This window comes from Propithecus coquereli, unplaced genomic scaffold (genome assembly GCF_000956105.1).
Source record: "Propithecus coquereli isolate 6110/MARCELLA unplaced genomic scaffold, Pcoq_1.0 Scaffold294, whole genome shotgun sequence".
Classification (NCBI taxonomy): Eukaryota; Metazoa; Chordata; class Mammalia; order Primates; family Indriidae; genus Propithecus; species Propithecus coquereli.
In genome coordinates this window covers 2751343-2768943 of record NW_012148552.1, presented here as the reverse complement: position 1 = coordinate 2768943, position 17601 = coordinate 2751343, and the positions used below count along the sequence as shown (strand labels likewise).

Here is a 17601-nt window from a genome sequence, read left to right as displayed (position 1 = left end):
TGCATGGTTTTAACTAAAATACACGGAAGACAGGAGCATTTTATGAAAAGTTCGGTTTGTTATATTCAATTCTATTCAAACAAAATTTGCTCAAAACCTATTCTGGCCCTAGAAGACTTCTAGCTGCCCTTACGATGTACATTCCTCACCCAGACCCCTCAAAGTATATCACAGCGTCTTCGTCTACATCAGCTTAGAATATCATCTAGGAGACCAAGATGCTGACAATGTGCACATAACATTTTAAATAGATATTTTAAAAAAATGAAATTATATTATTAATAAGCAAAAATACCTCTAGTAAAATAAAAATATTTTTAATTTCAATACATTTATTCATTCATTCAACAAACATTTACTGAGTATGTACTATTTTCTTAGTTCAGTATCAAACAGTGTACATACTTAAAAAAAATAACTCAAGCATATTCAAGAAAAGATTCTTGTTCAAGGAGAAAAGTGAAGTGGAGAAGAGAAACAAAAATGAATCACAGTAAGTCCCTTAGCAATCACAAATTAAATGTTAAGAGCTTTCGTCTGAGGTTTCAAGCACAGACACGTGAATCTGAAGACCCATGGCATGATTCATGTCAATTTTCAATTTTGCTGATGCCGGAACATGAACAGCTGCACTGGAGGGTGTGGGTAGAACTCCACACCTCCACACTCCCGGGGTTGTGGCTGTTCCTTGTTGTCCTGCCACCCTCAGCAGGAGTCCTGCCCCCTCTCAGACATGAGGGGAGTGAGTAAAGTACGTGGCACCAAATTTAGAAATCTGGAAATTGTTGGCAATCTGAGGGCCTACCCACAGAACATTGCATATCCAACCATATTTTCCTCAGAAGGAAAAGGAGATAAGAATAAGCATTTCCCTCAGAAGGAAAAAGTGAAGGTTATATGTTTTTTCCTGTATTCCAATGAAAATATAAAATTCAAAGAAATTTTTCATTATCCTATTTTATACTATAATGACAAATGAGAGATATACATAATAATGTCAATAGCTGTCATTAACTGAACTCTTACTATTTAGGTTGGTGCAAAAGTATACTGTGGTTTTAGCATTGTTGAAATTTGCCCTTTGATATTGGAATTCATTCTTAAATGTGGTTTTGTTAGATTAATGTGCATTTCCTGCTTTATGGTTTTTTGTTAATGACTTATTACTTGCTGTCTATTTTATATTTATTTTAGACTATGGAAATGATGTTAGACAAAAAGCAAATGCCAGCGATTTTCTTATTCAAGTTCAAAATGGGTCGTAAAGCAGCGGAGACAACTCGCAACATCAACAACACATCTGGCGCTGGAACTGCTAACAAACATGCAGTGCAGTGGTGGTTCAAGAAGTTTTGCAAAGGAGACGAGAGCCTTGAAGATGAGGAGTGCAGTGGCCGGTCATCGGAAGTTGACAACGACCAATTGAGAGCAATCAGCGAAGCTGATCCTCTTACAACTGCACGAGAAGTTGCCGAAGAACTCAAGGTCAACCATTCTACAGTCGTACAGCACTGGAAGCAAATTGGAAAGGTGAAAAAGCTTGGTAAGTGGGTGCCTCATGAGCTGACCAAAAATCAAAAAAATCGTCATTTTGATGTGTCATGCTCTCTTACAACAAATCATTTCTTGATCAGATTGTGACATGCGACGACAAGTGGATTTTATACAACGACCAGCTCAGTGGTTGGACTGAGAAGAAGCTCCAAAACACTTCCCAAAGCCAAACTTGCACCAAACAAAGGCCATGGTCACTGTTTGGTGGTCTGCTGCGGATCTGATCCACTGCAGCTTTCTGAATCCAGATGAAACCAGCACATCCGAGAAGTCTGCTCTGCAAATGGACGAGGTGCACTGAAAACGGCAACGCCTGCAGCCGGCACTGGTCACCAGAAAGGGCCCAATTCTTCTCCACGACGACACCCGACCACACGTCATACAACGAAAGCTTCAAAAGTTGAACAAATCGGGCTATAAAGTTTTGCCTCCTCCCCCATATTCACCTGACCTCTCACCAACCGGCTACCACTTCTTCAAGCACCTTGACAACTTTTTGCAGGGAAAATGCTTCCACCACTAGCAGGATGCAGAAAATGCTTTCCAAGAGTTTGTCGAATCCCAAAGCACGGATTTTTACACTACAGGAATAAACAAACTTATTTCTCATTGGCAAAAATGTGTTAATTCTAATTGTTCCTATTTTGATCAATAAAGATGTATTTGAGCCTGGTTATAATGATTTAAAATTCATGGTCTGGAAACTGCAATTACTTTTGCACCAACCTAATACCTATGTATCTGTATTACTAATTATATTAGGCACTGTTCTGAATGTTCTAAATGTATTAACTCAATTAGCCATTTTAACAACCCAGTGAGGAAGAGGTGGCTATATTACAACTATATTATTACAAGCTTTTAACAAATATGCTATATTATATTAAGAACTTCAATTAGCTTTTCCATGTAACCATTTATAACAAGTTGATGTGGTAAGAAAATAAAGGTTCAATGTGGTTAAATAATTTGCCCAAAGTTTATAGCCAATAAGTGGCAGAAAAGTAGGAGTCAAACATAGGTCTATCAAAATCCTTAACTGCTCTACACAATAGTTTATTTCCAAAAGACAGGAAATACTAACTTACCATATTTCATTAGTTTCCTCTCCATAATCTCACCATTACCCTTCTATGTCAGTATCTTTCCATATCAGGAACTGAAAATTGGCTGGAGGGGAAGTTCACATTAAAAGAAAAGTCAACAAAGCTATAGAGCCATATTCCTCAAATTTCTGAATTCCCTGGCCTGGGGATCTTGTTAAAACACAGACCGTGGTTCCTCAGGTCTGGAGTGGGATGTGCATTTCTAACAAGCTCTCAGGAAATGCTGAGGCTTTTGGTCCACAAACCTCACTTTGAGGAGAAAAGTTCAGAGTATATCCCCCATCCTCTACCCAATACACACATTAGTCCATTTTGAATGAAGAAAAAGAATTATATTTCTCTGGACAGTTGAGAAGTAGTGATTTTCTTATGTTTCCATAATATATTATGATGTTAAACAAATTTTGAAGCAAAAGAGCATCCGCTTTTAAAGAAAAATATGGAAAATTAAATAATGAATTATAAAATAAAGCATTTCCAATAGCTAAAGATTATGTCAAATTACAGACACCAAGTAAGAGTTTTCCTGATTCATTTTTCTGTGGAAAAGGTCTTAAAATCCTTCAGATGTACCAGAAACTATAAAACTAGAAAAGAAAACAGGGGAAAAGCTCCTAGACATTGACTATGGCAATGATTTTTTGGATATCACACCAAAAGCTCAGGCCACAAAAGAAAAAATAAATAAATAGGACTATCAAACTAAAAAAGCTTCTGCTCAGCAAAGGAAACAATCAGCAAAATAAAATGTCAGCTTACAGACTGCGAAAAAATATTCGCCAACCATATATCTGAGAAGGCGTTAATATCCAAAATTTATAAAGAACTCATACATCTCAACAGTGGAAAAACAAATAACCCAATTAAAAAATGGGCAAAAGACCTGAATAGACATTTCTCCAAAGAAGACATAAAAATATCCAACAGGTGTATGAAAAGGTGCTCAGCATCATTAATCAGGGAAATGCAAATCTAAACCACGATGGAGTATCACTTCATACCCTTTAGCATAGCTATTGTCAAAAAGTCAAAAGAAAACAGATGTTGGCAAGGACATGAAGGAAACGGAACTCTTGCACACTGCTGGTCGGAAGAGGGGTAAAGAGAGGAAATGGGGAGGCCTGGGGCAGAGGATACAAAGCAGCAAATATGCAGGATGAACAAGTCTAGAGAGCTAAGGTGCAACATGAGGACTACAGGTAATAAAACTGCTTTGTATCTGGGATTCATACTAAATGAGTAGATCTTAGCGGCTCTTGCCACAAAAACAAAAACATGGGTAATTACGTGAGATTATTGATATGTGAATTTGCCTCACTATAGAAACCCATATACTACCTTTATATATCCCATAATAGCATGTTGTATACCTTAAATATCCATAATAAAATTTATTTTAAAATAAAGCTACCTTTTTAGCCTCATTACTCTCAGTGTCATTCATGCCCCCTCTTCTCCAGTCACACTTTACTCCCTGACATTCCCTGAATGCAGTATCTCTTAAGTCCTTGCTCAGGCAGTCCTCCACCTCAGCCCGGAAAATCCCCACTTAATCTTTCAAGAACCACATAAATATCATCTTAACCTGAAAAGTCTTCCCTGATAGTAATGGGCAGAATTAATCTCTCTTCTTTCTTCTCTTGCACCGAGATATCGTTATATATTCTCACTGTAACACTCATTGCATGGTTCTGGAGGGTCCATTTCCAGCAAGTTCCACTGATGTGGTATCAGCAATTTCTCTGCCAGCCAGTGAGTAGCTATGGCCATGCCTTCTCAGACAAGTTCAAGATCTCAACCTGGCTGCAGGGCCCTACATTTCAGGTTATTTATTCTCCTGTGTAATCCTCCACTTGAGGGTGAGCTGGACTTACTGTCTCACTTCTAATGAACAGAATATGGCAGGAGTGATGGTACATCACTTGTGAGATTACATTGTGCAATAACTGTTGCTCCTGGCACACTTTTTCTCTTTGATCAGCCACTGTGGGGAAGCCAGCCACCATGTCATGATGCAGCCCTATGGAGGCGCCTGCGTGGTGAGAAACTGAAGCCTCCAGCCAACAGCTACTGAGGCAATAGCCACCACGTGAACGGACTTGCAGATTTTCCTGCCCCAGTTGAGCCTTAAAATGATGTCAGCCCTGGCTGAGAGCTTGAGAACAGTTTCAGGAGAGACAGTGAGCCAGAACCGCACCTGGATTCCTGACCCTCAGACGCTGTGTGAGATAAGAAGTGCTTATAAAGTTGCTAAATTGGGGTAATTTATCACATAGCAACAGAAAACTAGTAAGTGCCCTCTCAGCCCTAGAGGTTTGGCTGCTCCTTACTGTGCTGTTCCTGTAATCTTCACAGTTCTCTTTACTTCTCATGATATATGCTGTTAGTGAGTAAAGATTACATAATCTACCAACCCAGTAACAGTTTATTACTAAGAATTCTTTAAATCATTTACCTGATCTCATTTTAGGTTAGCTGCATATATGTGTGAGATATATGTGTAATCTCATGACATCAGTCTCCTTAATATTAATAACAGCTCTTTATATTAAACGTCCCCTATCAAACTGTGTGGTTTCCATCTGACTGACAGATAAAGCTGATGCTACTGGTCAGAGATCACTCTTTGAGAATCTCTGGCTGACAGTAATCATGATGTGGCTCCTCAAGCTGGGACCAATCCCCCTGAAGTCCACCGCCATGACGAAGTCAGGTAAAAGGGAGGAAACGGCTGTTAGAAAAGTAAGAATGTCTGTTTTCCATAATTTAAAAAACTGCTACTCTATTGGTTTGCTGCCTTTCATACATTTGGACAAATATTGTAAAAAATGTTACAAGTGCCTATTTATGGAAATATGATTCAGAGAAGCAGATCTGAGTGGTTTTAGAACTGGAGGTGAATTTTATTGATTGATTACACCAAATATATACACAGCTAACCTAAAATAAGATCAGGTAAATGAATTCTTAGTAATAAACTGTTATAGTGTCGGTATATTTATGTAATCTTTACCCACCAAAGTATATGTCATCAGAAGAAAACCATTCAACATGTAACTCAGAAATTAACAAGTTACCCTCTGCATTAGTTTCCTAGGGGTGTCACAAACTGGGTGGCTTAAAACCACAGAAATTTATTGTCTCACAGTTCTGGAGGCTCCAAGTCCAAAATGAAAGTGTCAGCAGGGCCAAGCTCCCTGAAACCTAGGTAGGGGAGAATCCCTCCTTGCCTCGCCTAGCTTTTGGTGCTGGAAGGCAACCAAGTCTCTGACTCCATCAACGCATGGATATCTTCTTTCTCCAGGTGTGTCTCTGTCGCTCTTCTTTTCTTATAAAGGACACCAGTCATACTGGATTAAGGGCCAGTATGGCCTCACCTTAACTAATTACATCTGCCACAACCTTATTTCCAAATAAGGTCACATTCAGAGGTTCCAGTGGGTTAAGACTTCAACATATCTTTTTTGGGGGGAGGAAAGGGGCGACACAATTCAACTCATAACACTGTCATTTTCATGCAATTTCACATCTATCAAAATAAATGAATAGTTTCTTATCTTTATCTTAATTGCATTTTCAACATATTTTAAGAAATAAAACATTTTTTAACAATTATAATTTTAATTGTAGAGGTATCACAAGCCCTATTAGTTATTTGTGGTTTAATTTTCTTTTAAACATTAAGTCAGTTTGGTATCTAGTTGAGGTCAAAATCACACTTATCCAGATATAAAGGGTAAAAAGAAAAACATGCAATTTCAGAAGTTTGCATTGAACCAGCATTAATCTCCTTCTGTGAGGTTGAAAATGAAACTCACCTGCTCCCCACATCGCTTTGTTGTTCTCATGAAGAATGCTACCAAGATCAAACACCTGTCAAGAGTTCATGTCACTCATTTTTCACTAAACATTGCAGTAACCTACTTACTCCAAAGAGTACTGAGATAGCAACCTGTAATAAGTATTAATGATGGACTTTTTAATGCTTGTCAGGGATTTTTGTCATAAAAAAACTGAACACTAAGTCACAAATATAACAGGTTTATGTATGTGAAAATAGAAGAAATCTAGAGAAAAGCCAGTATTGATATATGAATTCTAAACCATATGACTGAAATTGTTCATGGTAAGAAAGAGGCTAACATTTATTGAGGCTAACATTTATTTTATTGAGGCCTTAAGCTACCAAATCAAGCAGTTTGCTAGGCAATTTATATACTTCGCCTAATTCAATCACTAACATCCCTGTGAGTTAAGGATTGTTATCCACAGTTGCTGATCCCATACAAGAAAAGTGATGTTTACAGAAGTCGTTTGCCTTCAGACCAATGGCCCTTTCAAAATTACCTTCTTAGTTTTGGCCAACTTATCCCTTCACAAATACGAAATACACGGAGAGCAAGGGAAAGGAGGTGAAGTGGACCTTGGAACATTAGTGGAAAAACACAGCCTGGTAAATATACGGTTTTACCAAGCTTGAAAACAGCTGTGCTGACGCTCACATCTTTTATTTCCACTTTTTTCCCCCCAGTTTAAAGTTTGTTCAGATACCCCAAGGGTGGCAGAATCCACCCCAAAATATGCCACTTTGGCATCAGGATTATTTTGAGCTAAAAGCGTTTGAAAAACACCAGAAGGGTGCTCTAAACCTATTTTCTTCCTAAAAGGAGATAAAACTTCCATGTAAAAGATGGCCTCCCTATACCAGGAGGAAAGAAACACTTATCACCGGAGACGGGTAGTCAAAGCCAAGGGATTTCTGCCCAAACTGACCTTGTTAAAATAATTCTAATCTTCTGTTAGCCTCCCCAGATATTTTAATTACTTTTCCACAATTGCCACTCTTGGTTCGGTCTAGGATAAAAGCATGTAGTTTTGCCACTTCTTTGTGTCATTTCCTCACGAAGTCTCCCACGTCACAAAACGTATTAAATAAATGTGTGTGCTTTTCTCCTGTTACTTTGTTTTATATCAGTGTAACTCTCCGGCGCAGCTCAGGACCCTAAGGGTAAAGTTTCGCCGCCGTTACACGCGTTTCCAGTTCCTAGGCACACACGCAATAACCGCTCCGACCCTCCTGCTAATGGACGATGCTTTTCTGCTGTTGTTCCTATCCGTACAGTCCAAGGGCGGGGCCCGGGGGTGGCCTGAGGAGGTATCCTGTGTGGAGAAGGGACGTCGGCGCGAGCTCCGCAGCTCTGGGGTGGGCTGTGCCCGCGGCCCCCGCCGGCAGAAACCTGCACAGTAACCGCCCCGGGCGCGGCGCTCACTTGCCAGCGCCGGGAGGTAAACTGCTCCATCAGAGTATGTCACGGACAGGAGGGCCCGGAGGCGCCTGTCCGCGGGAATGCAGCTCCCACGACGAAAGCCCGCGGCCCCGCAAGCCCACCCGCGGGGAAGGGCCGCCCGGCGCCCGCGACAGGCTGCGGGCCCGCGGGTCCCCCCCCGCCGCGGCCCGAACGAGGCTGCGCGCGCCCGTGACGTCAGGCCGCCGGGCGGGTGGACGCTACCACTGCCGGCGCCCCCCGCCCGGCCCGGCCGCCGCCTCACCTTTCCGTCGCTGTGAAAGGGGAGGCCGAGCTCGTCCGTGGTGGGCGGGGGACGAGCACAGCCCGTCTCCTCGGTCGCTCCGGCGGCAAGCACCGCGGAGGCGGCGGCCTCGTAGTCTGGGAAGGGGTTGGCGAACGCCCGCTCCTCCATCTCTGCCTCTCCTCCGAGGTGCAGCTTCAGTCTCTTCGACATGGTCTCGCCCATCTCCGCCGCGCGGGTCTCCAGCGCGGGGCCGCGGGACGGCGCGCGCGCAGGGACAAACCTCCTGCCGCGGCGCTGCGGCTCCAGCAACGCGCCGGGAGCCTGGGCTTGCGCCGGCCGCCGCTGCGGGCCGGCCCTACGAAGGCCGGGGCCGCGGGTGGGGAGGGCGAGCGGAGCCTCGGCGCGGGCGGCAGCGTCTCGGCGAGGCCTGTCAGGCGGCGGGCGGCTCGCACATCGGGCTGCAGCCGGGCGCTTTACGTAGTGCCCGGGCGGGCTCGGGGGCGCCGCCCGCGCCTTCCCCTCGCTCGGCCGGGGGGCAGGGACCGCGGTGGCGCGCACGGCGGGCCGGGCCCGGGTGTCGCCGCGCCCGCTCCCCTCTGCGGACCAGCACGCGGAGACTTCGCGGGCGGCGGCGGGGCGCGTTCCGCCGTCTCGGTCACTCGGCCTGTGCGGGCCGCGGCGGCCAGCGGGTCCCGGCGCTCTGCTCCATCCGCGTCCGCGTCTGTGCCGCCGAGTCTCGGCCCGGCGCGGCGGCCCAAAGGAATAGCAGCAGCTCTTTGTTTGGTATTAAGGAAAAAACACCGCTAGGATAGTCTCCGGGGGACGAGGGGGAGGGAGACAGTCCCTCCTATTCATCGCTGTCGGGAGGGGGTGTCTTGGAGGAGGAGCCACAGGCCGTTTTTTTGTTGTGGTTTTTTTTTTGGTAATGTTTTATTTTCAGTCCCTTTGTTTTGAATAAATGTACATCTCTGGTAACAGATACTATGAAAGCACATGTAATCATCCAGATTTTTATTGACCAGAGGGCTTCCTCAAACATTAATGTAATTGGCCAGGAGCATAATGTGTACCATAAAGGTACACCAGCAAATAGGTACAAGCAAATAGGTCTTCGCGTTTATATAATCGTGATATTTGCTTCACAGTCTTTATTGGTTCTCTTTATTTTTGTTATTTATGTAGAACCAAATAGATGTAATGATTTCTCCTCCTTGAGGAAAATGTCTTATTTCAATTTTCTTCCATCTGACAAACATTGAGCACCAGATGGTACTAGGTGATGAGGAAGGAAGGTTAAAAAGATAGTTTCTGCCCTTATGGGGATTCTGAGGTAGTGGGTAAAAAAGACAAGGTTTAGGGTATAGCTGATGGGGACACTTCTGGAACCAAGGGAGATACCCATTAATACAATGTAAAAGGTGGCAGTAAAGTTCAATCACCCCTTCCTCTGTGGCCTCAGAGTGGGGTGATGTGGAGAAGGTCTGGCTCCCCACTGCCACCCTGTTCTAGTGTCTTCCCCTGTGCCAGGAGGCTGGACATGTGAAACACACCCTACCAAGACCATGACGGTGGGAAATTACAGTGGAGGAGGAAATAATTTTAAAGGGGGCACTCAGCATAACCGCCCTCAATGTCCAAGGAAACAGAAGTGATAGAACAGGTTACTGTACAGTAGCATCCGTTGGGGATGCCACTTTCGTGCTGCTTTTCCTTGACCGGGAGTCCATCTTTCTCCCATCCTCAGTGAAGGACATGTCCTCAGTGCTTCCAAATTTTCATACCTACACTGGGAAGGAAATCTAGTCTATAAACCACTGATGCCAGCGTGCCTTAGGAGCCATCCCTCTGCCACTTTAGGAACTTGACAAAATAACCCACAGCAGATGTTGCCCAAAGCCTGCAAGATTATTGAGACTGCAGCAGCATAGGCAGATGCAGCAGAAATGTCCACACTGGCTTTGTTCAGCTATACCTGGTGAACTCAGACCTCTCCTTGGCATAAGGTGACAGTAGTCTCATTCTTTGTGCAGTCTGTGGGTGGATAACTGTGGACAACTCTTGGCAAGTGTACAAGTTTGTCCTAAGGAAAACCAAAATTTTCAAAAGCTACATCTAAACCCATTTTAAGGAATTGGCATATTTTCCTAAATGCTGTCCAATCTGCAGTTTCCTTGCCCTCAGTGACGATTTCACTTACACTGTTTGACGGAGAAGTGGCAGTTTCCCTTTCTTCCTCCTCTTGTCTCCTGGAGGCTTTAATGCAGATGGCATGGGGATCCATTCTGCAGCCCTTTCAAGCCCAAGGCCATCTTTCTCTGGTGACCACTCTTGAAGAGTTCAAAGACTTGGTCCGTGCCTTGAAATTACAACTTTTTGTTTACTTTAGGACAAACCAAGTTCTTAGACTGGGCACCCTTCCTCACTCTTCTGTGTAAGGGAGGGGGTAAGACAAGGTGTAATATATCCCCATTCAAAAAGCAAACCCACAGGAGTGGTGAAGACAGTTGGCAGCTGCCTCTCCTTTCGCTCAAAGGAAAATAGCCAAAGGACACGAACTGGGGCGAGGGAAGCATCCATGCTCCACTGAGGCCGGCAGGCTCTGCGAGGGCGCAGGGAGTAACACTTCCTCCTGAGGGAGAAGGGTTTTCCTGGGACTGAGTCGGGGAGTGCACCCTGGCAGGGGAGGCAGGGGTACGTGTGAACGCCTGAGTTGTTTTGGTTTTGATTTACTAACTAAAGCATTTTGGACTTCAGCTGACTTTGGGATCTGTTAGCATTCCCGGGAAGAAATGATGATGCAATTGGAGAGCCTCTTTTGCTGCTCTAGTCCCTGTGGCGCCTCTCAGCGCCCATCCTCTCTGAGCAGAGGGCCACAGCTCTCATGGGACTTCTGAGTGGGGCTGCTTAAGTGTCTCTTACCAGAGCAGAGTGTGGTTATCCATGAAAATCTGAGTCAAGTAAGCGATTTCGTACTCTTCCGTTCTCTCTTTCTACGTGGGATCAAAATCTATCATGGCTGCCCAAGTATCTACCTTGATTTCTAGATCTCTGTAGGAATCAGTGGAAGGATTTAACTCATTCTAAACTAATAGATAGGAAGGCAAGAATGAACCCAGAAGTCAGATCACAGGAAAGGTGTCAAAGGAGAAAGAGGTCATCTCTGCAAATACATCACATGTGGCCAGGCCTAGTTCCAGGGACCACGCGCACACGGGCAGAGTGCAGCACGTCAGATCAGCACCTAAGGGGGAATGAGCAGCTGAGCTCAGAACAGTCTCTGACATGCGTTCACCAGACCTCGTGTGGGAGCGGCCATCTGCACGCTGGCCTGTCTGGGCGTGTCTGTGCAGCTGCACTCCCTCCCGCCCTTCCGGGGGAAAGGCAGCACTGGAGCAGCACACTCCCAGCACAGGTTCGCCCGAGTGCCTTTAGGCATACGAGACAGAAAAAGAAAATCTGAGGCCCAGAGAGCTCTGACTGCTGGGGTTCAGCCACCTCTGAGAAGGTCTGGAGACTTGCAGACAACCCCAGCGTGGGCCTACTTGCAAGGAGTTTGTCTTCTCCTTGCTCTCGGAGAGTCAGGTACGCTCCTCTGGCCCAGGAACAAAGCCTCAGTCGCTTGCAGGGGTAGCATGATTCAGGGAACAATGTGGGGCTGGGTTAGAACAATGTGGAGTCTGTATTGTGTATTTCAAAACTCCATGTTTTCCTACTGCCTCAGCATCCCCACAAACAGGCTGTGAGCCCCTGCCCAGGTGACCAGGTGCACCCGCCCCCCGGACTGTGACTTAGTGACAAACTAGTCAGACTCCTGAATCTTCTCCTAGGCCCATCCATGCACTTCCTTGTAAAACATAGTTTTAGCAAAGAGCCCTGTTAAGTTAATTTAGCAAGAATACCCCCCCAATACCTGATCACCCCTGATATTTGATTGAGCTCCCCGTGCTCCACAAGTCCCCAGGTGGTATCTGGTCACCCTGGCCTGTCTTCAGCAAGAATCCTGTATGTCAATTTGGCCAGAATCCCCCTTACCCTGATGGTACCTCCCAGTAATTTTCCATCTGCTGACCCCCACTTTGCTTCTTGGCTATAAATTCCCACTTGCTGTGTTTGGAGTTAAGCCTAATCTCCCTCCCCCACTGTAAAATCCCATTGCCATGGTCCCTGTACCTATCATGATGGTCCTGAATAGAGTTTGTTTTTTGTGTGTTGTGTGTGGTTTGAATATTTGTCCCCTCCACAACTCATGTTGAAACTTAACCCCCAATGTGGCAATATTGAGAGGTGGGGCCTTTAGGAGGTGATTAAGTTAGGAGGACTCTGCCCCCATGAATGGCTTAATCCATCCATGGATTGATGGGCAAACAGATGGATGTGTTACCATGGCAGCGGGACTGGTGGCTTTGTAAAAAGTCTTCCTGAGACCTGAGCTAGGACGCTCAGCCCCCAGCCGTGCGATACCCTGTACCAACTTGGGACTCGGCAGAGAGCCCCCACCAGCAAAAAGGCCCTCACCACTTGTGGCCCCTCAACCTTGGACTTTTCAGCCTCCGTAACTATGAGAAATAAATTCCTTTTCTTTATAAATTACCCAATTTTGGGTATTCTGTATAAGCAACAGAAAATGGATTAAAACACTGTACTTTAACAGGTGTCATTGAATTTTTCTTTAGCACTAGTGACATTGAAACATACCAGTAAAGTGCCCTCAGCCTTTTTCTTGTGTCTTGCACCCTGACCCCCCAATAAAAGTGCTGCCTGCAGGTCCCTGCACTCTCTGCTCCCCACCTGCTTGGTTGAGCCCTTGACACCCCTTGTGTGGCCCCTTGTGACATGCAATGACTGTTTCTCCAGGACCTGTGAGTGCCGCAAACTTTTTCTGTGCCTCTTCTGTGTCCCTTCTTGTGGCCATGCCTGGCTGACCACAAAATAATACAAAACAGGGTTTTTGTCCCCAGCGTAATTTGTGGAAGGGTGGCAGGAAGAGAAAGTCATCACATTGAACAAAAGAAGTGCTTCCCCATCTTACTGCAGAACGCCAGGCTGTGGGGACTCCTAGGGGTCTGGTGCCTCAGCCACCGTGCCTGTCAGGGTGGGGAGACGCCGTGGTGCCGGCAGAGCAGCAGCACACCCGGGGAGTAGACTCATTCATGAGCACACACCACGAAAACTCCCATTACCATTTGGGAGGAGAGTGCTTTGCAGGCCATGAGCCAGTGGCACATGTGTAACCATGCTGCTGTTCACGTGGTCTTGGTCACAGGTTGGTGGGATCTGCCTCGCCCGGTGCAGAGAGCGGCTGCAGAGGTTAGCTCTTTCAGCAAAAGACGCGGTGTTTTTTCATAGCGAGTCCTGAAGACGCCTTCTCCATTCAGGTTGTGCTTCTGCTTCCATGTAGCAGTTATTTCCTTACCTCTTCTCCAGGCAGAGAAATAGGCTTCTTCTGATGCAGGCCGGACTCCAGTGGGACAGCTCCCCTTTACACAGAATGAGCTGGCTGGCTAGCTGGCTGCCTGACTTCCTGAGCAGATCATAGTGCAGAAACAGTCCCTTTCTCGTCCCTGTGTCCATCTCTCCTGGGATGTCTGGCTTACTGTGAGGCATTTCAACATTGTTGTTCTGTTGCAGGCAAGGCCACCTTCTATGAATGGGTGGGATTTCGCATTAAGTGAGTGGATGTTCTTCTTGCTAGTGTTCCAGGTGGGCTGTATGGACAGGAGTGGGGATTCCTGCGCCTCTCAGCCCCACCCTCTTGTCCAGACGTGGAGGAGTTTGGTTGTGCTTGAGGGCTTGGGAGAACGTGGCCTGCCCCTCATGGAGGCCGGCCTGCAGCTGAGCTGGAAAGTGGGTGTGCAGGATCTCTGTTTAAGGGGATACATTGTGCATTTTAAACCATGTCATCTATGGACATGTTATCTAGATCCACCTCCATTTGTCTTTTGAGCCTTCAGTTAAGTCTTATAACAATTTCAGACTGCTCCCACCCATGTCCCCAAAACCGAGCCCATCTGGGCTCCGAGCATTAACAGGAGAGGGTTGTGCCAGTCTGCAGTCGGAGCGGGCAGCGGTGGAGGCTAATGAGCACCCAAGAGGGTGCGGATCTTGGGAACAGGACTCAGAGGCACAAGAGCCAATTACCCTCCGCAGGCGGTGACTCTCTTCATTTTCATGTTTGGAGGATCTGTCTTGGTTGTTTCAAGGATAAAGTGGGTTCCTTAAACTACCCAACTAAGAAGCTGACCGGTTAGCACAGGCCATGAATTGTTCTGTTCTTAAAAAGACCCAGTGGGCCACCAGGAGAAGGACATAACAGATAGAGGCCTCCGTGCCTGGAGAAATGCAAGCATGTGCCAGCACGAAGACTCGTGCGTGAATGTTCATAGCAGCATTATTCACAGTAGCCAAAAGTGTAAACCACCCACACGTCCCACCCTGATGAATGAAAAATAAAACGTGGTACTGTATATCTATGCAAAGGAATAGTGGACAGCAGTGAGAAGGAACGAGGTATTGACGCATCCTACCACACGGATGAACCTTGAAAACGTACCAGTGAAGGAAGCCAGTTATAAAGTGACAAATATTGTCTGATTTTATTTACATGAAATGTCCAGAATAAACAGATCTGTGGAGACAGAAAGCAGCTCGGTGGTTTCCAGGGCTGGGAAGAGGAAGAGACGGGAAGCAGCTCCTTAATGGGCCAGGGCTGTCCTTCAGGAGTGATGGAAATGTTCCGGAACCAGATAGCGGTGAGGGTTGCAGAGCACTGTGCGTGCACTAAATGCCCCTGAATGGTGCACTGTAAAGTATTTAAATGGTGAATTCTATGTTACGTTTGTTTTACCACACAGAAGGGAGTGCAGTGTTCATACGTGCAGTGACACGGCATGACAACATTACGTTCAGTGAAAGAGACCAGTCACGGAAGATCACACATTGCATGATTCCATTTATTTTAAATGTCCAGCATATGTTAATCTATTAAGAGAAAAATTACTCGATATCTGGAGCTGAGGGGAGGGGGTTGGGGACCAAGGGCTAGGAGTATGGGGTTTCTTTTTGTGGTGATGAAAATGTTCTAAAGTCAATTGTGGTGATAGTTGTACACTGAGTACACTGCAAACCATTGAACTGAATACTTTAAATGAGTGAGTTACATGGCATGTGAATTATATCACAATAAAGCTGTTTACACACACACACCACACACACACTCTGAGGGCCCGGTGGCCAATACCTGGACACGCAGGGTCCTACAACCCAACTCCCCATAACACAGGTGGCAGAAATGACTGTTCTCACTTGCCCTAGGTGAGGTAGAGAGACGCAAAACACAGGCGCTCCATGTTGGGACACAAATTTATTATTGGTTACTGGCCAAAAGGAAGGCTTTGAGAATGGGCGTTGTGTGGCTTCACTCAAACGTGCCCTGACTTGGCCCCCATGAAACTCAGTCTGAGCATAGTGGGCAAAGAAAGAGAGAAGGATAAAGAGAAAAAGGAGGAGATGGCATAATGTCACCCCAGGCCCTTCCTCAAAAATGTTCAAGTTCTTCCCATGCCAGACACCTGGCCAGTACCACGCGGTTTGGTGCCCCACACCCTGATGGGACATACGCGGGCTTGTTCCCATTTCTTTCCTTTGGAGAATTCTCCAACCCTCCATCTAGCTCCGGCTCCCCCACCTGCACACTGCAGATGCCTGGGGAGCTCTAGGATTCGTACCTCTGGGATTCTCCTCTGTGGCTGGAATGTGTGGGGTTTACAGGACAGTGGCCTAGAGAGAGAGTAAGCCACTGAATGGTGTGTCACACTGATTCGGAGTGACTCAAATTGTTTATGTAAATAGCTGCCCCACAAAACACTATTTGCCCCAGGCCCTCCACCGCCTAGGGTGTGCTTCCTCAACTTCAGCAATGATGCCAGGGAGAAGGAAGACCATGCTCAACCTGGTTACTTGGTCACAGTGAAAGCCCAGCTGGATCTAAACCCTCAGGACCCGTGTCCCTTCTTCCAACACCGCACACAGCCTTGGGAGCTCAGAAGGGGCTTACTGAGTGGTGGTTGGCAAGATACATCCCTAACCTGGAGGTTTGCACTGAGGGGAAGCGGCAGGTGGGCAGCGGCAGCTTCTATTTGAATCAGGTGAATTTAGTTCTCTTCAGCAAGTAAAATAAAACACTTGCCTGCTTACTATTTATATTTATTTTTCCTGGTTATAAGTGTTTACATGTTTGCAGGAAAAAATTCAGAAAAGATAGAAAAGCACTAAGAAGAAAATGAAAGATAGCCATAACCTAGCAGCCTCTTGCTAGCGCTGGATGTTCAGACGGTCCGTAGGCAGGGGGAACGGACCCTGGCACGCAGCCGCTGGAAATAAACCCAGTTGTATCGGGACTGAAACGTCATCATCGATGGCTGATAGAGACTTTATCATAAAAGGTTAAACTAAAGATTTGTGGACAATATATTAGGTTTGTATTTTGTTTCACACAGTGTAGGTAGTGAGTAAAATGACCTTCTAATTCTTAGAATAAAGACCGGCTCATTGTGTTTGTTCTTCAGCGTAATGGTGTGAGAGCATCAGACATCCTCGACCGTACATTTTACTTGTGCAGCACATCTTAAAAGAACATTGTGCAAAGTGTATCAACGCTTTAAAAATTTTCCTAAAGCCCTCTCTTAATTCTTTGATGTTTGAAGTGTTCTCTTTTGCCCTCTATTTTATTCTCTTTTTCAAGCAAAGTCTTTAGTTTATGTCACTATTTGCATTTCCATCGGTGAGCATTATTTCTTTGGACAATTCTAAATCATGAGTAGACATCTGGTGGGTTGTTGAATCTGTAGAAATTTCAGGAACCAGGGTTGAGTTTGGGGCTGGGTACGAGGCACGTGGTCGTGACAGCTGGGTTCTGAGGAGCACGTGGGCCCCACTCAACAGCACCTAACGCCGCCGCCAGAGGCAAACGTCCCGTGTACACTGCTGATCAGAGCTGCGCACGCCCCCCTGGACGGGCTTTCCCTTCAACTCTTTCCTCTCGGGCTTCAATTCCTGTGCAGGGACTTCTTCCCGGCAGTTTATCTGGGAACACAGATCAACCTGCAAAACAGCAGATTTCCAAGACAGCTGCCCCAAGTGAGTCTTAGCTGATTTTTCTCCTTGATGGCACCTTGTGGATATGAGTAACCGTGGCTGAATATTTCTTATTCTCTTACTTGAGACATGGGAGATAAGAAAAACATTTTTTTTCTTTTTTCACCTAGATAAAAGTTCTTCAGATAATCAGCTCATGATTACATGGAATTTTTTTGTATTTGTTCAAAGTCAGTACAGACTTTGATTTTGTATTCTGGTGGACAGCCCAGGAAAAATTTCCTTCCCTCCTGTTTAAGAACTGCGGTGTAATGAG

General features: G+C 45.8%; 1 protein-coding gene across 1 annotated transcript in view; it reads right to left on the bottom strand.

The window, feature by feature from the left end:
* LANCL2 (LanC lantibiotic synthetase component C-like 2 (bacterial)) overlaps positions 1 to 8489 on the bottom strand; it is a 51510-nt gene extending 43021 nt beyond the window's left edge. Inside the window, exon 1 of the mRNA XM_012648809.1 lies at positions 8211 to 8489. Coding sequence (XP_012504263.1) covers positions 8211 to 8414 — 204 coding nt within the window. The 5' untranslated portion in view covers positions 8415 to 8489. The remainder of the gene's footprint in view (positions 1 to 8210) is intronic.
* Positions 8490 to 17601: the final 9112 nt, after the last annotated feature.